Source organism: Schistocerca gregaria, chromosome 7 (genome assembly GCF_023897955.1).
Source record: "Schistocerca gregaria isolate iqSchGreg1 chromosome 7, iqSchGreg1.2, whole genome shotgun sequence".
In the NCBI taxonomy this organism is placed as follows: domain Eukaryota; kingdom Metazoa; phylum Arthropoda; class Insecta; order Orthoptera; family Acrididae; genus Schistocerca; species Schistocerca gregaria.
Window position 1 is genome coordinate 437,336,073 of NC_064926.1, and position 20,841 is coordinate 437,356,913.

The 20,841-nt window shown below is 43.0% G+C and overlaps 1 protein-coding gene across 1 annotated transcript in view; it reads right to left on the bottom strand.

Annotated features, from left to right (window-relative positions):
- The window catches only part of LOC126282418 (A disintegrin and metalloproteinase with thrombospondin motifs 7-like), a 488,845-nt gene that overhangs the window by 25,828 nt on the left and 442,176 nt on the right, over positions 1–20,841 (bottom strand). The window contains exons 18-19 of the mRNA XM_049982076.1: positions 14,586–14,704; positions 3,690–3,930 (exon numbers count right to left, since the gene is read on the bottom strand). Coding sequence (XP_049838033.1) covers positions 3,690–3,930; positions 14,586–14,704 — 360 coding nt within the window. The remainder of the gene's footprint in view (positions 1–3,689; positions 3,931–14,585; positions 14,705–20,841) is intronic.

Genomic DNA, 20,841 nt, shown 5'->3' on the forward strand with positions numbered 1-20,841 from the left:
TTTTACCAATTTTTCCATTCTTATGTAAGGAATACGTGTTAGTATTTTGCAACCATATAGGCATTTTTAAAGTTTAAACATGCGAAGAGTAAGGAAGTGTGCGGGTGCCTCACCTTTGATACAACGTCTGCGTTTGCCACAGGCACCTCTCCCACGTATCGGCCCGGTACCGCTCTTGACTAATTACACTCCTAGCATTGCAGGGGTGACGGTCCGCTTATATAGCTTGCAGACAGCATTCAGGCACTCCGTAGGTTGATAATGCTGTAACACTTTCATTTGAATTGCTTGACTATATGGACGGTTGATTCCCTCAGCGAAAGTTTCCACTAAAAAGTTTCATTAAAAATCTGCAGGAGTTGTAGTCCTCGGAAGTAACCAAACCTCTTCTAAAAGGGGCTCTGGGCTTCTTGTTATTGTATCTAACGAAAAGTACTGGTTGCTGTTTTTCTTAAAGTAATGCAATCCAGAGCCATGGAGCTCGATCACTATTAACAAGGAAAAATGAAAAAACTGTCTTGTATATAAACAAAAATGTAAATGTTCGTTTGTCGAAAATCGCATATACCTGGAAGTTATTCACCGATTCCTATGACATTCTGACACAAAGTTGCATTCGAATACAAGCGTGTTTTATATACCTACTTCTTAATGTATATACTATATTAATAAATATATACTATGTAAATGGGAAATATTATTACCAAAAAATCTCGAAATGTCCTTGACCGCTTTATTTAAAATTTTTACACAATATCCTTATTAACATTTGGGCAGACTTGGCGAATATACAACAAAATAGTGAAACGCTGTTAGCAAACACGAAAGCTGTATTTTGGCGTCATAGGCTAATGATTAGAATACTACTACATACTCTGAATATGCAATAATAATGAACAAGGCTCGAGGTCAGAAAGAGGGGGAAGTGGAGATGGGCAGAGGAGTTTGAGAAAATGGAGGTTGAAAGTGGAAAGGAGGAGATGGACAGAGAGAAGGGGCAAAAGGAGATGAAGAGAAAGAGAGAGGGAGAGAGGGGAGAGAGAGAGAGGGGGGGGCAGGAGGGAATGGGGAGAGATGGGAGAGGAGAAGATGGACACAGAACAGATGTGCCGGACGGAGAGAGGGGAAAGGAGAGGGAGATAAAAAGGAAAAGTAGGATTTGGACAGACGAGGGAGAGAGAAGCAGATTAGGATGTTTTTATACAATTTCCATATATTAGAAACGTGTGCTTTCTCTTTTCTTCCATTTAACTACACTGATCCGCAGCAACTCGTGGCTGGGAACAGCTAGTTGTCAGTATTTGTGTATATAGATGGGGAGGCAAATGTCTGGACACACCCATATGAAAGTCGAACGGTGCGAGGAATCATAATGGCGTCTGGTATGGGCTGTCTGTAGGTGGGGGCGCAACTTGTAGGAGCAATGGCGACAGTGGTGACCATCTTGAAATCTGCCTTCTTGGATTTGCATTGCGTGTTTCAAATGTGGAGGGGGTCACGTAACACATAGTTTTGGACCGACTCTTTCTCAGGTACACACATATGAAATCTGTTTTTAAGATATACTAAATTGTGCAGGAGTTAAGGCCTGTTAAAGTTTGAAACTACAAGGAGTTGATCAAGTCTGTTTATTGTTACAGGTGATTCACAATGGCATTACACAGCAGAAACACAAGGAAATTGTGCTAATGAGTGTTGTGTTAATGAGTAGTGGACGAAGTACCATAGTGATTACTGCTGACTTCAATATCCGGTATCCTGAGAGAAATGACATTTCACGTACGACAGTATCCGAGTTATTGGACAAATTTCGTGAAACGGGTTCTGTGATGGATACACCACGCAGTGGACATCCGAGAACAGACACCGACGAGGGGGCTGCAACAGAAATTGTGGAATCGTCTGTGAAAATTCCACATCACTGTATGCGCCGGTTATCAGCAATATCCAGTGTCAGTCAGGCTTCAATGCTGCATGTGTTGCACACACGTCAATGACACCCGAAAAGTTAGAGCTGCAACATCATCTCTCGGCCGGTAACCCTACTCATACGACAGGGAAGTTGTGTTGAACTAAGAAAAAAATAAGCAAAATATGCAAACTGAGTAGTCCATGCGCAAGATAGGCAACAACAAGGATAGACTGAACTCAGGAGCGTAGGGGTCCCGTGGTTAGCGTGAGCAGCTGCGGAACGAGAAGTCCTTGTTTCAAGTCTTCCCTCGAGTAGAAGTTTACTTTCTTTATTTTCGCAAAGTTATGATGTGTCTGTTGGTTCATTGACGTCTCTGTTCACGGTAATAAGTTTAGTGTCTGTGTTTTGCAACCGCACCGCAAAACCGTGCGATTAGTAGACGAAAGGACGTGCCTCTCCGATGCGAACCGAAAACATTTGATCGCAAGGTCATAGGTCAACCGATTCCTCCGCAGGAGAACACGTCCGATATATTCTATACGACACTGGTGACAGCATGTGCGTCACATGACAGGAATATGTTGTTTAGGCGTAGCGTCCCCATCCTACGTTGCAGTTAGTTACCTCGCATCGGATGGACGGACGGACAGATAGTAATTGCCTGAAAATAAAGAATTAAACTTTTCAGTTGAGGGAAGACTTGAACAAAGGACCTCTCATCGCGTAGCTGCTCACGCTAACCACGGGACCACGGCGCTCCTGAGCTTTCAATATCTTGATGTTGCTTATCTTGCACATGGACTGGTTCAAATGGCTCTAAGCACTATGGGACTTAACATCTGAGGTCATAAGTCCCCTAGAACTTAGAACTACTTAAACCTAACTAACCTAAGGACATCACACACATCCATGCCCGAGGCAGGATTCGAACCTGCGACCGTAGCGGTCGCGCGGTTCCAGACTGTAGCGCCTAGAACCGCTCGGCCACACGGCCGGCTGCAGTGAGGGCATAAAAAGCAGAAAATGACATTCCATGCCAAGAGAAGTCTGCTGGTATCAAACATAGGCCTTAATTTAAGGAAGAAGTTTCCGAGAATGTACGTGCGGAGCGCAGCATTGCTTAGTAGTAATACATGGACTGTGGCAAAATCGGAACAGAAAAGAATCGAAGCATTGAGATGTGGTGCTACAGAAGAATGTTGAAAATTAAATGGACAGATAAGGTATTGAGTGAGGAAGTACTCCGCAGAATCAGAGAGGAAAGAAATTTGTGGAAAATACTGACAAGGAGAAGGTACTGGATGATAGGACATCTGTTAAGAGATCACGAAACAATTTCCATGGTACTAGAAGGAACTCCAGAACGAAAAATGGAGAGGAAAACAGAGATTGGAATATATCCAACAAATAATTGAGGACATTGTTTTCTCGATTGATCTGTGTTCAGTTTTTCAAGGCCTATCCACTGTGCCAACTTATAACTAAATCTGATGGGGGTGCGATGGGGAGGTTCCCTTGTGAGAATATGCTGCATTGCTAAATCTGACAAATGTCATAAACTTTGACAGGTCATAGCTCCTACACCAATAATAGCTCTTACAAGTTGCGCTCCCACCTACATACACCCCAAACGAGACGCCATTTGATTCCTCACATCGTTCGACTTTTATAGGGTTGTATCCAGATTTTGGCCTCACCCTCTGCAGAACATGAGAACAGACGCATGATCTCGTTTCAGCGACTACCGGGCGCGCAGAGGCGGCGTCAGTCACCTCACCTGCTTGCCGCGGCGGCCGTGCGGCGCCGGCGCCGCCGCCGGCGCGCCCTTGCTGCAGGGCCTGGTGGACTTGCAGAACTTGACGCCTGCGGGCCGCGGCAGCCCCTTGCAGCTGGCCTCGGGCACCACGGCCGGGTCATCCCCCAGCCGCGCCGCCTGCCGCACGCACTCGACGCGCCGGCGCGCCATGCCCACGCGGAACACGCAGCCCGAGCATCGCCCCCACGTCGCCGCACGCCACCTGCGCTGTCAGCCATCTCTAAATACAGGCTCTTTGGAAAGTCCCAGTAGGTCCTTGCTGTTGTGCAATTTGGGAAATCCACTGTAAACGGCCGGCCTTGGTGGTCACGCGGTTCTAGGCCCGCAGTCCGGAACCGTGCGACTGCTACGGTCGCAGCTTCGAATCCTGCCTCGGGCATTGATGTGCGTGATGTCCCTAGGTTAGTTAGGTTTAAGTAGTTATAAGTTCTAGGGGACTAATGACCACAGCAGTTGAGTCCCATAGTGCTCAGAGCCATTTGAACCATTTGAACCACTGTCAAAAGAGCAATCGAACTTCAAGTAGTGATGTTAATGAAATGAAATGTCGTGTGACGAGGGCCTCCCGTCGGGTAGACCGTTCGCCTGGTGCAAGTCTTTCTATTTGACGCCACTTCGGCGACTTGCGCGTCGATGGGGATGGAATGATGATGATTAGGACAACACAACACCCAGTCCCTGAGCGGAGAAAATCTCCGACCCAGCCGGGAATCGAACCCGGGCCCTTTGGATTGACAGTGCTGTTAATAAAGCACGACCACAACAGTAGCGTATGGTGCATTTTTCAATTTTTCAGCCCATCTAGTACGAACCGGCCAAGACAGCGGGCGATTATAATTAAAGTGCAGCTCCTCATAGAGGTTCTTATATGTGCCGGTGTTAAGTTGTCGCCAGCACGCCGGGAGGCGAAGAGGTTGCGAGAAGATCGATAGAGGCCAAAGACACACGCGCCGCCAACGCCCTCTCGCCTGCCAGTGTTTAGATCGCCGCCATGGACCAGTGGGCCAGTCAGTTCCAGTCTGTCTTCTAGTAGGTTACCGAGAAATCAGTCGCAGCTCAGTCACTTGCAGCCGGCCTGTGTGGTCGAGCGGTTCTAGGCGCTACAGTCTGGAACCGCGTGACCGCTCCGGTTCTAGGCGACTGATGACCTCAGAAGTTAATTCCCGTAGTGCTGGGAGCTATTTTGAACCAGTCACTCGCAGTAGCAGACAGATGATGGCTCTGAGCACTATGGGACTTAACTTCTGAGGTCATCAGTCCCCTAGAACTTAGAACTACTTAAACTTAACTAACCTAAGGACATCACACACACCCATTCCCGAGGCAGGATTCGAACCTGCGACCGTAGCGGTCACGCGGTTCCAGACTGTAGCGCCTTGAACCGCTCGACCACCCATGCCGGCGGTTGCAGACAGCACATAGCGACCAGCGTAGTGTACATAGCGGACTTGTACTTCACCAGCAGTGAGGCTAATGTGGTCGATAAATGTAAACGTCGTGTGACTAGGGCCTCCCGTCGGGTAGACCATTCGCCAAGTGCAAGTCTTTCGATTTGACGCCACTTCCGTGACTTGCGCGTCGGTGGGGATGAAATGATGATGATTGGGACAACATAATACCCAGTCCCTGAGCGGAGACAATCTCCGACCCTGCCGGGAATAGTAACCGGGCCCTTAGGATTGACATTATGTTGCGCTGACCACTCAGGACACGTGGTCTATTGCAGAGAGCCTGTACCACAACACCTAGACTATCTTACTTAAGATAGTCTAGGTGTAGACCATCTTAAGTGATTTTCTACTCCTGTGGATAAAGAACCCAGTTAATATACTGGGTGATCAAAAAGTCAGTATAAATTTGAAAATTTAATAAACCACGGAATAAATTGACACACATGCTTGGAATGACATGGGGTTCTATTAGAATGAAAAAAAAACGAAGTTCACGAAACGTCCGACAGATAGCGGTGGACAGAAAAACGTCAGTGACTGCTACCGTGACGGGTGAGAGGTACGCCGATATGTTACAGAATCGCATCATCCCCAGCCTGACTGATAAACACCTGTTCGAACGTACGATGTTACGCAGGATGGCGCTCCACCCCACATTGCTAGACACGTGAAAAATCTCTTGCGCGCGTCGTTTGGTGATGATCGTGTGCTCAGCCGCCACTTTCATCATGCTTGACCTCCAAGGTCCCCAGACCTCAGTCCGTGCGATTGTTGGCTTTGGGGTTACCTGAAGTCGCAAGTGTATCGTGATCGACCGACGTCTCTAGGAATGCTGAAAGACAACATCCGACGCCAATGCCTCATCTTAACTCCGGACATGCTTTACAGTGCCGTTCACAACATTATTCCTCGACTACAGCTATTGTTGATTTATGGTGGACATATTGAGCATTTCCTGTAAAGAACGTCATCTTTTCTTTGTCTTACTTTGTTATGCTAATTATTGCTATTCTGATCAGATAAAGCGCCATCTGTCGGACATTTTTTGAACTTTTGTATTTTTTTGGTTGTAAGCATGTGTGTCAATTTGTACCTCTCTATCTACATTATTCCGTGATTTATTCAGTTTTCAAATTTATACTGACTTTTTGATCCCCCGGTACACGTGCAGTTCGTATTATAGAAAGAGGATACCGGCTACCAACCAACATTCCTTGCTTCCATTGGTACAAGCCTACAGTGACAACGAGAGGAGACAAAATCGTATGGCAACGAAATTTAGTGGATATGCTAATATGTTAACGAGGAAACGATTTACTCTGGAAAACAAGTTAGTTCCGCTTGTGGCCACCACACGCAAATCTGGCGCTGTACACTGTATGACAGTGTGACATCCACACTGTCATTTGACAAGCCATAACGTGAGTGAACACTATGCCTATCGAGAACGGACACCTTGCGCTGTTAGTGAAACTGTTTTATATGAACAGCAGCCATTACAGTGCTGCGTTGAGAGAGCATCGCCGATTGAAAGGTCAGAGGAGAGGCCCAATCTCACTAAATGGTTTTAAAGAAGAAGATAATGAAATTCGAGAACACGGTTGAACTTGGTATGGCACCTGGAAGAGGAAGGCGTCCTTTCCCGGAGGAAGTCATTGACGATGTAGCCGTTACTGTAACTCACCCTGCAGCACGTGCCCCAGGCAGTGTTACTGTACGTGCAGTGTCACGAAAATCTTCCATCCCACGGTCAACAGTACAGAAAGTTTTGTGGTGTATTTTACATTGGTATCCGTGCAGCTTCATGACGACGTTTTCGGTGCTCATATTGAACAAATTGTGTTCTTGGCGGTTAATAATAAAATTCGCATTATGCCTTTCTTACTTGTTTGACCTTTATGCCCACGCCCCATTCCTAACCCATTACTTATTGGAACATTTCTATACGTCTTCCTTGTATTCACAGGCGGCCGGGGTGGTCGAGCGGTTCTAGGCTCTACAGTCTGGAATCGCGCGACCGCCACGGTCGGATGTTCGAATCCTGCCTCGGGCATGGATGTGTATGATGTCCTTAGGTTAATTAGGTTTAAGTAGTTCTAAGTTCTAGGGGACTGATGACCTCAGAAGTGAAGTCCCATAGTGCTCAGAGCCATTTGAACCATTTGAACCATGTATTCACAGCGCCAGATTTGCACCTGGGGGCAAAATTGGAACTAATATTTCCATCGTAAATTGGTTCTGTATTAACACATTAAAATACCTAACAAGTTTCAATGCCAAACAATAATTACTGCCCACAATGGACCTATAAGAGTAGCTGCACTTTAATTATAACGACCCGGTATACAGACTATCTGACCAAAAGCATCCACACACCCATTGTAAGGTGGAATTGCCTACGAAGTGTCACGAGGTGGGCCAGCAGGTGAAAAGGAGGCGCTGAGTGTTGTGTTGTCTGCAGAAAACAGTAACAGCAGAATGGGTCCGTCAGGGGAGCGCACTGACCTCGAACGTGGACAAGTCGTCGGACATTCCACAAATAATAAATCTATTTAAGAAATTTCAACTCTTCTATATCTGCCGAAATCGACAGTAACGGTGATGTGATTGTGAAGTGGGTACGCGAAGGAGAAATCAAGCAGAGACCAGGCAGATAACATTTAGTGACGGACAGGGGCCGTCAAGCATTGCTGAGTATCCTCCATCCATGTCATTACTCTGCAATTCATAGTTAAGTGCATGGCAGAGGGTCCATCGAACCACCTCCAGCCTACTTCTCTACCGTTCCACTCTCGAACAGCGCGGGGAAAAACGAACGCTTAAATCTTTCCGTGTCAGCTCTAATTTCTCTTATTTTATTATGATGACCATTTCTCCCTACGTAGGTGGGCGCCAACAAAATATTTTTCACTCTCTGAGGAGAAAGTTGGTGATTGAAATTTCATGAGAAAATCCTACCGCAACGAAAAACGCCTTTGTTCTAATGACTGCACCACGATTCGTGTACCATATCCGTGACACTATTTAACCCATTTCGTAGTAGTACAAAACATATTTGAACTTTTTAGATGTTCTCCATCAGTGGCGTCTGATGCGATGATGATGATGATGATCTAGATGTTTGGCTTGTGGGGCGCACAACTTTGCGGTCATCAGCGCCCGTACAAATTCCCAATCTATGCTCAGTCCAATCTCGCCACTTTCATGAATGATGATGAAATGATGAGGGCAACAAAAACACCCAGTCATCTCGAGGCAGATGAAAATCCCTGACCTCGTCGGGAATCGAAGCCGGGACCCCGTTCTCGGGAAGCGAGAACGCGACCGCGAGACCACGAGCTGCGGACGTCTGATGCGAATACCATACCTACAGCAGTACTCCAGAACAGGGCGGGCAAGCCTCCTGAAAGAAGTCCCTTTAGCAGACATGTTACATTTTCTAAGAGTTCGGCCAGTAAATTACTTTTTGGTTTGCTTTCCCGACTACATTAGCTATGTGATCGTTGCAATTTAAGTTTTTCGTAAATGTAATCGCTAAGTATGTACTTGAGTTTACGGTCTTTATAATTGTGTGATTTATCGTGTAAGTAAAATTGTGTGGTCTCTTTTTAGTGATCATTTGGGCGACTTGACACTTTTAATTATTTAGAGACAAGTACCCTTTTTTTACCTAACAGATATCTTGACTAAACCATTTTGCAATTCGTTTTGATCATCTAACAGCTTTACATGAAGGTAAAGACAGCATAATGTGCAAACAATCTACGAAGGCTACTCAGATTGTCTTCCAAACCGTTCATGTAGATCCAGAACAGTGGAGAGCCTATAACACTTCCTAGGGAAACGCCAGATATTACTTCTACTCTACTCAATGACTTTGCACTGTTGTTGTGAACAGTGATGTTTCTGACAGTAAATCAAGAATACATTCACAAATCTGAGACGCAATTTGACTAGATGGCACTTGTGAGGAACGGTGTCAAAAGCCTTCTGGAAATCTAGAAATATGGGATCAATTTGACGATAGCTCTCATTACTTCTAGAGAATAAAGACCTAGTTGTGTTTCAAGAGAATGATAGTTTCTGAATCCTTGTTGGTTATTTTTCAATAAATCGTTTTCTTCTACTCGCCTAAGCTTCGATCTCTCATCATATTCGGCACTCTGATGCAATGAGCGTAGCAGACGCCGCTCTCTATGGGGTCCCCAGACGATGTGTCTAGATCAAGTGCTCTCTTCTGTATCTGATGCTGAACTGTTCTCCCCCATGTAGCAATACTACGAGTGTTTTCCGCTGTCTTCTGAGCCAAAGTGTGTTCTTCTCCCACACAGAGTTCTTTTTCCACTCTGCAAGACCACGAAATTTAAATGCACCAATGGAAAAGGTTCTGCAAAACTCTGTCCCATGTTATTTCTGTCAACAAGACAACTATCTCCCCTCCTACATCCATACACGCAATTCGTAAAAAATTCTTAGTTACTGTCCCACTCCACAGCTAAGTTTGTTACTTCAGCCAATACACTCGCCTCTATGTCCGCATTTATCAGAAGATAGTGCCCTTGCTTTTCCTACTCTATTTTTTTAGATTACTCAATAGAAGTCATACAACTGTTTCGGCCAGATGTTATTTACCGTACGTAAAACGGCGACGAAATGGCCCAAAGAGAAAATAATCCCTATTCACAACGTGACACGGAACGCCAAGATCTTTTTCTATCACTGGCAGTCTCTCGCACAGCGATGCTGGAATCCGACTTTTTGGCACAAAAAAGGGTTCCTCTGAAGTGTGTTATGGCCGAATGGCCCAAGCTGTAAAAACAGACTATACTCGAGTGCAGGTGTTTTCCACCCGACGTTAATGACTTCTTTGAAAGAAGCCGTGGATTCCATACGGTGCTGACTGCATTATGCGAAAAACTGCAGGGATGATCACTTGCAGAATCCAACAGTAACGATGACTTGGGCGCTGGCCGGAACATACTCTGGGCGGTCGCCTCACCTAGGGTTTACCTCTGAAAAGGCAGACTACGTCCTCCAGGGGGTCGGTCCGCACATCTAGTCACTACTCTGGACCACTGCGTGCAGCTTGCTACATTACGTGGTCAATTAAACTACACAAAAAATAATGACAAAACACCCACCTGTGACGAGAAGGCGTTAATACAGAAGTAGGCAAATATCAAAGTGGCATTGAGAAATAATTTTGCGATAAAAAAAATACAAACTCTGAGTCATTAGGGCAATGTAAAACTTTTGTTGAGTTCACATGAAATAATGTAACCGCGTTGCTTTTTAATTACAGTGATTAAAACACAGAATACCACAACATTACTCTACTGAGTTCCACAAAGGCGTATGGGAATACTTGCTTGCTTCCAAAATTTGTGCCGTGGTGGTTGTTGTAGAATAGAAAAAGAAGAGTGCTGAAGCTTCAAAAATTAATTCTAATACTGTTTTTCATTTTGCTTGTTAATAGGTCAATTTTGTGAATAGCTTCCATAAGTACCATTTTGAGGGTCACAAATCTGTGAGTAAAGCGAAGCATTTTTTCGTGAACGGTTCAGTTTAAAATTCAGCAAACTCTCAAAAGTAGCATAGGAAAGTAGTACCGATAATATATTTATGCCAGAGAGGTTCTTATGTATAGGCTAAGGTATTCACACACACACGCTGATATATAGGGTGTCAGTACTTAAAATTTCTTAAAATAGAGACAGAGCTCAATAAAGAAGTGATTTAGATGCTACAGCAAATACATGTGACTGGCTGATCACTGGACTAAGAAAGGAAGAGACAGTCACTCTGTGACACACTAAGACCGCCAGTGTATCGTAGACTAAACCCAAACAAATATATTAATTTTCAATGCGATAGGGTCCGCAGCTGCGATGAAGTTTTTGACTGATTTCTTGAAGCCTTCAGCTGCCATTTTCTTCATTTCCTGTACGATTGTACAATTTCGGGCTTATGCCATTTTCAAGTATTCTATGGGTGATGTTTTGGTAAAAGATTATGTCATAGGAGCAACGATGTGTGTGAGATAATCTGTTACCAAAACATTCTCCATAAATTACTTGAAACTGGCCAAAGGCCCAATATGTACAATCATACAGTAAATAAAGAAAATGGCTGCTGAAGGCTTCAAGAACTCATTCAAAAAATACTAATATGTTTGCTCCACTTGTCTTATTGTCAGCCGTTTGTTTACGCGCAATATCATTTTTGGGTTGGTATGAGGTACACCACAGCCAGATGATTGATTCTATCTTCTGAAATGTATTGTCCCTCACTGCCAGCCGTTCCCATAATTTTATATCTTTTTGACCCAACAGTGAAATGATAGCTGGTAATGAAGTGACACATAGTGTCACATTAGGCTCCTCTCAGGGTCCTCTTGGATGCCCCTTATGCTAGATAACTCATCCCCTCCAACTCCTACATGCCCTGGTACCTATCAAAGTGATAGAAAACTTCTTCTGTTGCATTGAATCGAGGGATTTGAATATGTGTTGGAAAATTTTCTCTGCTGGATATATTTGTTATAACGCTTGTAGGGCACTGAGGGAATCTGATCAGATGGGAAATTTCTTCTCTTGCTGTCGCCTCATGTGCTCCAGTATCTTTCCATAGCGTAGAGGCTGAGACTTTTTTTGGTCCTAAATATTCAGTGCATAGCGACACATTTTGATGCTTCAGTCACATAAGTTTGTCGTGAAAAGCAATTCCCAGAAACCTCGCTGATTCTTAAATTATGGATTTAATATTAGTATCATTAAGTGTTGGTGTTATGTTAAGGGCTAGTCATTTGTGCAATAAAACTACTTGCCTAGTATCAAAAATTGTCTGTAAGATTGATCAATCTTTCATTAAACTTAAAATTTGAATGAGGTATAACTTTCTCTTGACAGTTATATACGTTAAGCATCTTGACGTGTCTTTGTCTGCTTAATCCAGTTTCTCTCTACACATAGTTGGTCACTGTAATCAATATGGAATCTAACTTAGTATGAGGTAAAATGTTTTTTAATTTCACGTGTGCTAGGCAGAGCTGTTTGTTCAAGAAGGCTTTATGTTTGTATTTTTCACGAACTGCTCCTCTCACCCACCACTGTTCACTTTTTTATTTAACGCCATTCGCCACCTACACAGTTGTTTAATTTTTACGACTAGCTTAATGCACGCTGCTTTGCTCGCAACGGACTGCATGGCCTTCGGAGAATTTGTTTTTATTTAATCGAATTTTTTGTTCACAAATTGCAATACCTTCTAAGCTTTTCATGTTAGTTAAGACCATATAAGCACAGTCTTTTTCGAATGTGCTTCTGATCGAAAAGTGATTCTGGTAGCTAGAATCCAAAGCTTTTCTTAATCATGCGTTTTGCGTTCTTCTGGAGATATTTCATAGCAACTTTCATCCTCTAAGAAATATTTCTTTATATCTAACTGAGAAGTGAATTACCAGTTTTAAAAAATTTGCTTTAAAATTTTTTGATGTATGTAAATATTTTCTTAGAAATTTTCTATTCCTATTGCACTTCCTTAGAGATTGAATTTCCAGAAACACTTTTTTTTCTAACCGAGAAGTCAAATACCAGTTGTTATAGATGCAGCCTTAAAACTCCTTTAGTAGTTCTTTAGTAATTATTTACTTTCAAAAAACTTTCACCCACTATTTATCCCCTTAGTGGTTGAATTTCAAAAAATGCTGAAACACGTATTTTTTTATTTTCTAATTGAGAAATCCAATACCAGTTTTCGTAGTTCTAGCTCCAAAATTCCCTTAACTGCGACATACTTTCAAAAACTTTCATCGAATATTTCAACCCCTTACGAGTGAAATTTCGGACAATCCCTTCTTAAACGACGCCTGAAGTATAAGACTTACACTCTTACTAAACTTCACGTTTCTCTCCTTAGCGGTTTGGGTTGGGCGATGGTGAGTCAGTGAATCAGTGTGACTCTACTTCATCCGCTTAGGGATTGACTTTACAAAAACTGTGAAACCGGCACTTCTTCATCTCTAACCGAGAAGCCAAATGACAATTTTCAAAGATTTAACGTTAAAAATGGAAAGTTTTCATGAAACATTTCACCCCGCTAGGGATTGCATCTCTAAAAACAGTGGAAGGCTTACGTTTTATTTCCAGCAGAGAAGCCAAATACAAATTTTCACATATTTAGCTTAAAAAATGGTTGCACAATGAAATATGTCCATAAAAACTTACGTCCCCCGTTTCATCCCCATAGGGAACGAATTTCCAAAAATAGTGAAACTCATTTTTTAATTTCTAACTAAGAAGTCAAATTTAAATTTTCTTATATTTAGCTTTAAAAATCCTTTCATAATAAAATATTTTCATAAAAAAACTCATTCCGTATTTCACCTTCTTAGGGATTCAGTTTCCAAAAACACTGAAAGACGTGTATTTTTATTTGTAACCGAGAAGTCAAATAGGAGTATTCATAGATGTAGCTTGAAAATACTTAAGTAGTTCTGTAAAAATGATATATTTTCGGAAAAAGGTTTCATACCTATTCCACTCACATAGGGTTAAATTTCCAAAAATGCTGAAACACATATTTCTATATTTCTGACCAAGAAACCAAATACCAATTTTCAGAGGTCTGGTTCAAAACTGCCTTAATAGCTATATTAAAAAAACCTTCATTCCCTGTTTCACCCCCATAAGGTTGGATTGCCTTCTACATATAGAGATCACGTGTTTAGGTGCCACTTTCTTAACTACACACTGTTTGCTGAATTTAATATTTTCGATGGTTTTCATCAGCTTCATTTTTCTTCGTTGGTACACCAGCACAAATACATAGTTCCACAAATTAAGTAATGCCTTGAACATATCTTTTGTATCCACAATGAAATTTTCATTCTGCAGCAGAGTGTGCGCTGATATGACACGTCATGGCAGATTAAAACTGTGTGCCGGACTGAGAATCGAACTCGAGACCTTTGTCTTTCGTGGGCAAGCACTCTACTGACTGAGCTTCTGTGAAGTCTGGAAAGTAGGAGACGAGGTACAGGAAGAATTGAAGGTGTGAGGACGGATCGTGAGCTCAGTCGGAAGAGCACTTGTCCGCGAAAGGCAAAGGTCCCCAGTTCGCGACTCGGTCTGGCACACAGTTTTAATCTGCCAGGAAGTTTCATATCTTTTGAATGTTTTTTGGCACCTTCAAATAGTTTAAAATGCTACAGTCGAATATGTTCTGACTGCCTGCTAGTTCCTCACTTCCTGCCAGCAACAGTGAATAGCTTTTAATGTAAATGGCTCCTGGGTAGCATGAAGCGGTGTCAAATGTCCGTCCGTGTCTACGCAGCGCAGTCTCTCCCCAACGCCCAGTGGCGTGTACAGAGCTACTACCGGCGGTAAGACCCGTCCGCAGGCCACACCTGATCTTGCACGGCTGCTCGTTGCAGACGCGGCTGCGCGGCGCCGGTTTGTCCTCAGCGGTGCAGGACTGGTCGCTCACACGGCCAGCACCCTCCTCCACGCACACCGGCTCCGCCACCTGTCAACACCCACGCCACTCAAGATGCAGACACAGCAGGAAGCGCACTGCTGCTCATCGCTAACATTCCACAAGCTGTAAATGTGAATGGTGATTGTCACTATAGTACACAACGCGAGACTGAATGTCGTCTGGTGGCTTTGCGGAGCTTGACGCATTACGGAAGGTACTCAGGGTGTCCCACGAGGAATGGTCGATATACAGTTATGTTACAGGAACGCTCACTTGAAGAATAAAATTCCATGTGCATCTGTACAGTATTTCTAATGGTTTCCGAGACAGGATACATTTATTGTACATTGTTATTTATGATATTGTAGGCTTTAGACACAACTAGGTAAAATCACACGTAACAAAAAGAATGCAAACAATCGTGTTGAATAATTCAAACAATGTTGGAAAAATACAAAAGTTTAGTGACTGGGAAGAGATCAAAAAGGAAGTCCCACGTGCTTAGTTTTGGGTCAACTTCTTTTCCTACGACAGAGATATATTCTCAACAAAGAGGACGAAAGCAACGACTTAGGTTGGGCTAAAATAAAACGTCGAAGAGGTTGGGTGGGTAATATACATACGTGTATACCATCAGCCTAGAAAGAAATGTACGAGGGCATGCTGAAATGTACTGCCTCCATATTTATGTGAAAATAAAAGTTTTAAATAAAACAGAATTTATTAATGTTCTACATATTTATTCTTCATGTCTACATATTTATTTCACCTGGTCATCCTGACGACGGACACATTTCTCCAAATAAGAGCAGACACTTTGAAAGTCACTACATTCAATTGACAGCAAATCTCTCTATTCTAACCAGCACTTTTGTCTCACGTACAACACTTTGATAGTCATTGTTCCATGGACAGTAAATCTCTCTATTCTAACCACCACTTTTGTCAGTTCGGAGGCGATCTCTGCCGTACGTTCCTACTAAATAGCCCTTCGCCCTGACTATTAATACTCAAATACAGGGTGGTCCCTTGATAGTGACCAGACCAAATATCTCACGAAATAAGCATCACACGAAAAAACTACAAAGAACGAAACTCGCCTAGCTTGAAGGGGAAAACCAGATGGCGCTATGGTTGGCCTGTTAGATGGCGCTGCCATAGGTCAAACGGATATCAACTACGTTTTTTTTAAAATAGGAACCCCCATTTTTATTACATATTCGTGTAGTATGTAAAGAAATATGAATGTTTTAATTGGACCACTTTTTTCGCTTTGTGATAGATGGCGCTGTAATAATCACAAACGTATAAGTACGTGGTATCACGTAGCATTCCGCCAGTGCGGACGGTATTTGCTTCGTGATACATTACCCGTGTTAAAATAGACCATTTACCAATTGCGGAATAGGTCGGTATCGTGTTGATGTATGGCTATTGTGATCAAAATGCCCAACGGGCATGTGCTGTGTATGCTGCTAGGTATCCCAGACGACATCATCCAAGTGTCCGGGCCGTTCGCCATATAGTTACGTAATTTAACGAAACAGGAAGTGTTCAGCCATATGTGAAACGTCAACCACGACCTGCAACAAATGATGATGCCCAAGTAGGTGTTTTAGGTGCTGTAGCGGCTAATCCGCACATCAGTAGCAGACAAACTGCGCGAGAATCAGGAATCTCAAAAACGTAGGTGTTGAGAATGCTACATCAACATCAGTTGCACCCTTACCATATTTCTATGCACCAGGAATTGCAAGGCGACGACTTTGAACGTCGTGTACAGTTCTGCCACTGGGCAAAACATAAATTAAGGGACGATGACAGATTTTTTGTATGCGTTGTATTTAGCGTCCTTCACCAACATCGGTAACGTAAACCGGCTTAGTATGCACTACTGGGCAACGGAAAATCCACGATTGATGCGACAAGTGGAACATCAGCGACCTTGGCGGGTTAATGTATGGTGCGGCATTATGGGAGGAAGGATAATTGGCCCCCATTTTATCGATGGCAATCTAAATGGTGCAATGTATGCTGATTTCCTACGTAATGTTCTACCGATGTTATTACAAGGTGTTTCACTGCATGGCAGAATGGCGATGTTCTTCCAACATGATAGATGTACGGCACATAGCTCGCGTGCGGTTGAAGCGGTATTGAATAGCATATTTCGTGACAGGTGGATTGGTCGTCGAAGCACCATACGATGGCCCGCACGTTCACCGGATATGACGTCCCCGGATTTCTTTATGTGGGGAAAGTTGAAGGATATTTGCTATCGCCATCCATCGACATCGCCTGACAACATGCGTCAGAACATTGTCAATGCATGTGCGAACATTACAAAAGGAAACCTACTCGCTGTTGAGAGGAATGTCGTTACAAGTATTGCCAAATGCATTGAGATTGACGGACATCATTTTGAGCATTTATTGCATTGATGTGGTATTTACAAGTAATCACACTGTAACAGCATGCATTCTCAGAAATGATAAGTTCACAAAGGTACATGTATCACATTGGAACACCGAAATAAAATGTTCAAACGTACCTACGTTCTATATTTTTATTTAAAAAACCTATCTGTTACCAAATGTTCGTCTAAAATTGTGAGCCATATGTTTGTGAATATTACAGCGCCATCTATAACAAAGCGAAAAAAGTGGTCGAACTAAAACATTCACATTTCTTTACGTACTGCACGAACATGTAATAAAAAATGGGGTTCCTATTTTTAAAAAACGCGGTCGATATTAGTTTGACCTATGGCAGCGCCATCTAGCGGGCCAACCATAGCGCCATCTGGTTTCCCCCTTCGAGTTAGATAAGTTTCGTTCTTTGCAGTTTTTTCGTTTGACGCTTATTTTGTGTGATATTTGGCCCGGTCATGATCAATGGACCACGCTGTATATGTTCAAAATAAATGCTCGCCACAAAAGTGGAAATAATAGTGAGCACTTGTCTCGTGGATTTGTAATTATCACGGACGATACACTTACAGTTATTTTAGCAAAATCTAAGAGATCCAGGATGGTGTACAGTCCTCGCGAGTTCACTGTCAGTTATTACAGGAAATACATGTTTTCTCAGAGCCCGTCTGTGACGTCATACGAGGTAGAGCGCGATCCGACGTTTAACAGATGTGGCTCTACCAGTGGCTAAATGCAAAGTGAACCTTTTCCGTGCCTCTCAGGCTGTATTTATAAATGTGCCGCAGCGGACGGCGGAGAGAAAATATGTTGTTATCTACCTTTAACGACCGCTTTCTCGGACACATAACCCTTAATAACAAAGTTATGAATTAATTTAGCACATTCTTAATTTTACATGTATTCTGTTAAGTTGTTTAAAAAGCACAGAAAAAGTTTCAGCCTGCTTGAATAAAAACTTTGCCTTCTAGAATTTTTATGGTGGAACTAACAGCAGAAGTATACCTTAACTAAATGGTTCAAATAGCTCTGAGCACTATGGAACTTAACTTCTGAGGTCATCAGTCCCCTAGAACATAGAACTACTTAAACCTAACTAACCTAAGGAATCACAGACATCCATGCCCGAGGCAGGATTCGAACCTGCGACCGTAGCAGTCGCGCGGTTCCAGACTGTAGCGCCTAGAACCGCTCGGCCACCCCGGCCGGCATACCTTAAATAGAGCTTGTTTGGATGTTATTACTGTTATGGTCCTAAAATGTGGTATAGCTCTATTATTTAGTAGGTTTTATCACGTGCCGTAACCAAAATTTTCTCTCCTTCAAATTACATATATTTAATCTACTACAAATGGGTATATTTTAGGTATAAATTTGGCTTTCGTTAAGTTACTCAAAAACTATAAGAGGTAGCTTAACGAGGTCTCTTAATTATTATTTTAGGGGAAACTGCAGCATGAAACAAATTTTTGTGTTTCTAAGTCAAATATTTAACGCCTTTAGTGTTTCTTAAAGACGTGGTTTCTGACTGTAATTTTAATTGTTTTGTTTTGAAACTTTCACCACTTATTTCTGACCTCCATGGGCACATTATGACCAAATTCTGGCTTTCTAGCTTTGTTGTTTAGCGCCACTTATTATTTTACTTAAAACTGCATTTTTATAGAAACTATTGTTTAATTACATTACGACTTGATGTTTAAAACGTTATTACAATGAAATACGTGCTGACAGATTTTGAAATGGAAATTTTTACTTTGAATTTTTATGCTTAATTTTGGTGCAATATTTGTGCGTTACACGCAGACGCGTTACACGCAGACGCAGACGCAGGCGCTACTAGCAGTGAACTGGGGTAAGTCCGGGCACACTCGCTCGCCTCTGTATCTCACAAACGATACAGCGCTTGTTTCGCTTCACACTGTCATGACGAAGGAGACGGTGCTTCAACTGTGAACAAACTCTTAGAATTCATGCTTTCAGAAACTCGATTAACTATGCTGTTTCTAACTCACCGACGTAGCTGCGTTACACACTGCCATGTTACACTCTACAGTTCGCAACCCTCTAGCGGCAGAGGGTTGCAACTTGCGTCAGCGAAGCGGGAAAGTTGACCGAATAATACGTATGACATGTCGTACCTCAACTGATGTTAAGAACAGAATAAAAAAATATAGAGGCATTACTTTTCAGCACGCCGTCGTATATGAAATGTGTTGTATCTCGGAAGCAATTCGATGCGGGATACATGTGAGTTCTTGTCATATGCCTGAGTACTGACAGTCCTTGTGTAAATGGACTAGACGAATGGGAGTAATTCTAGCAACGATACAGGCTGTAACTGGGAATATCCACTGACATAAGAGACTTTGTTCACATGTTCAAATGTGTGTGAATTCCTAAGGGACCAAACTGCTAAGGTCATCGGTCTCTAGACTTACACACCACTTAAACTAACTTATGCTAACCACAACACACACACCCTTGCCAGAGGGAGGACTCGAACCTCCGGCGGGAGGGGCCGCGTAGTCCGTGACATGGCGCCTCAGACCGCACGGCTATAGGAACTTTGACAAAGAGCAGATACTTATGGATTGGTGATTGGGAAGGAGCACTTCGGAAACGGCGAATCTGGCGTTACTATCATGACCATCCATGGAAAGTCGTTGAAGCATGATCAAACCACGAGTAGGCGACTACAAACGGTGTTGAACACGTGGATCCGTTGCAGCCAATACTACGTGTTGCCATATTGACCAAACAATACCGTCAATTATGCTTGCGGCGTGCATGACATCATCAAAATTGGACCATCGATCAGTGATAACGTGGCGCCTGACGGGATGAATCAGGTTTCTTGTTAAATCAGGTTAAATCAGGCGACTGGATTCGTGATTTCCTGTCAGGAAGGTCGCAGTTCGTAGTAATAGACGGCAAATCATCGAGTAAAACTGAAGTGATATCAGGTGTTCCCCAGGGAAGCGTCCTGGGACCTCTACTGTTCCTGATCTATATAAATGACCTGGGTGACAATCTGAGCAGTTCTCTTAGACTGTTCGCAGATGATGCTGTAATTTACCGTCTAGTAAGGTCATCCGAAGACCAGTATCAGCTGCAAAGCGATTTAGAAAAGATTGCTGTATGGTGTGTCAGGTGGCAGTTGACGCTAAATAACGAAAAGTGTGAGATGATCCACATGAGTTCCAAAAGAAATCCGTTGGAATTCGATTACTCGATAAATAGTACAATTCTCAAGGCTGTCAATTCAACTAAGTACCTGGGTGTTAAAATTACTAACAACTTCAGTTGGAAGGACCACATAGATAATATTGTCGGGAAGGCGAGCCAAAGGTTGCGTTTCATTGGCAGGGCACTTAGAAGATGCAACAAGTCCACTAAAGAGACAGCTTACACTACACTCGTTCGTCCTCTGTTAGAATATTGCTGCGCGGTGTGGGATCCTTACCAGGTGGGATTGACGGAGGACATCGAGAGGGTGCAAAGAAGGGCAGCTCGTTTTGTATTATCGCGTTATAGGGGAGAGAGTGTGGCAGATATGATACACGAGTTGGGATGGAAGTCATTACAGCATAGACGTTTTTCGTCGCGGCGAGACCTTTTTACGAAATTTCAGTCACCAACTTTCTCTTCCGAATGCGAAAATATTTTGTTGAGCCCAACCTACATAGGTAGGAATGATCATCAAAATAAAATAAGAGAAATCAGAGCTCGAACAGAAAGGTTTAGGTGTTCGTT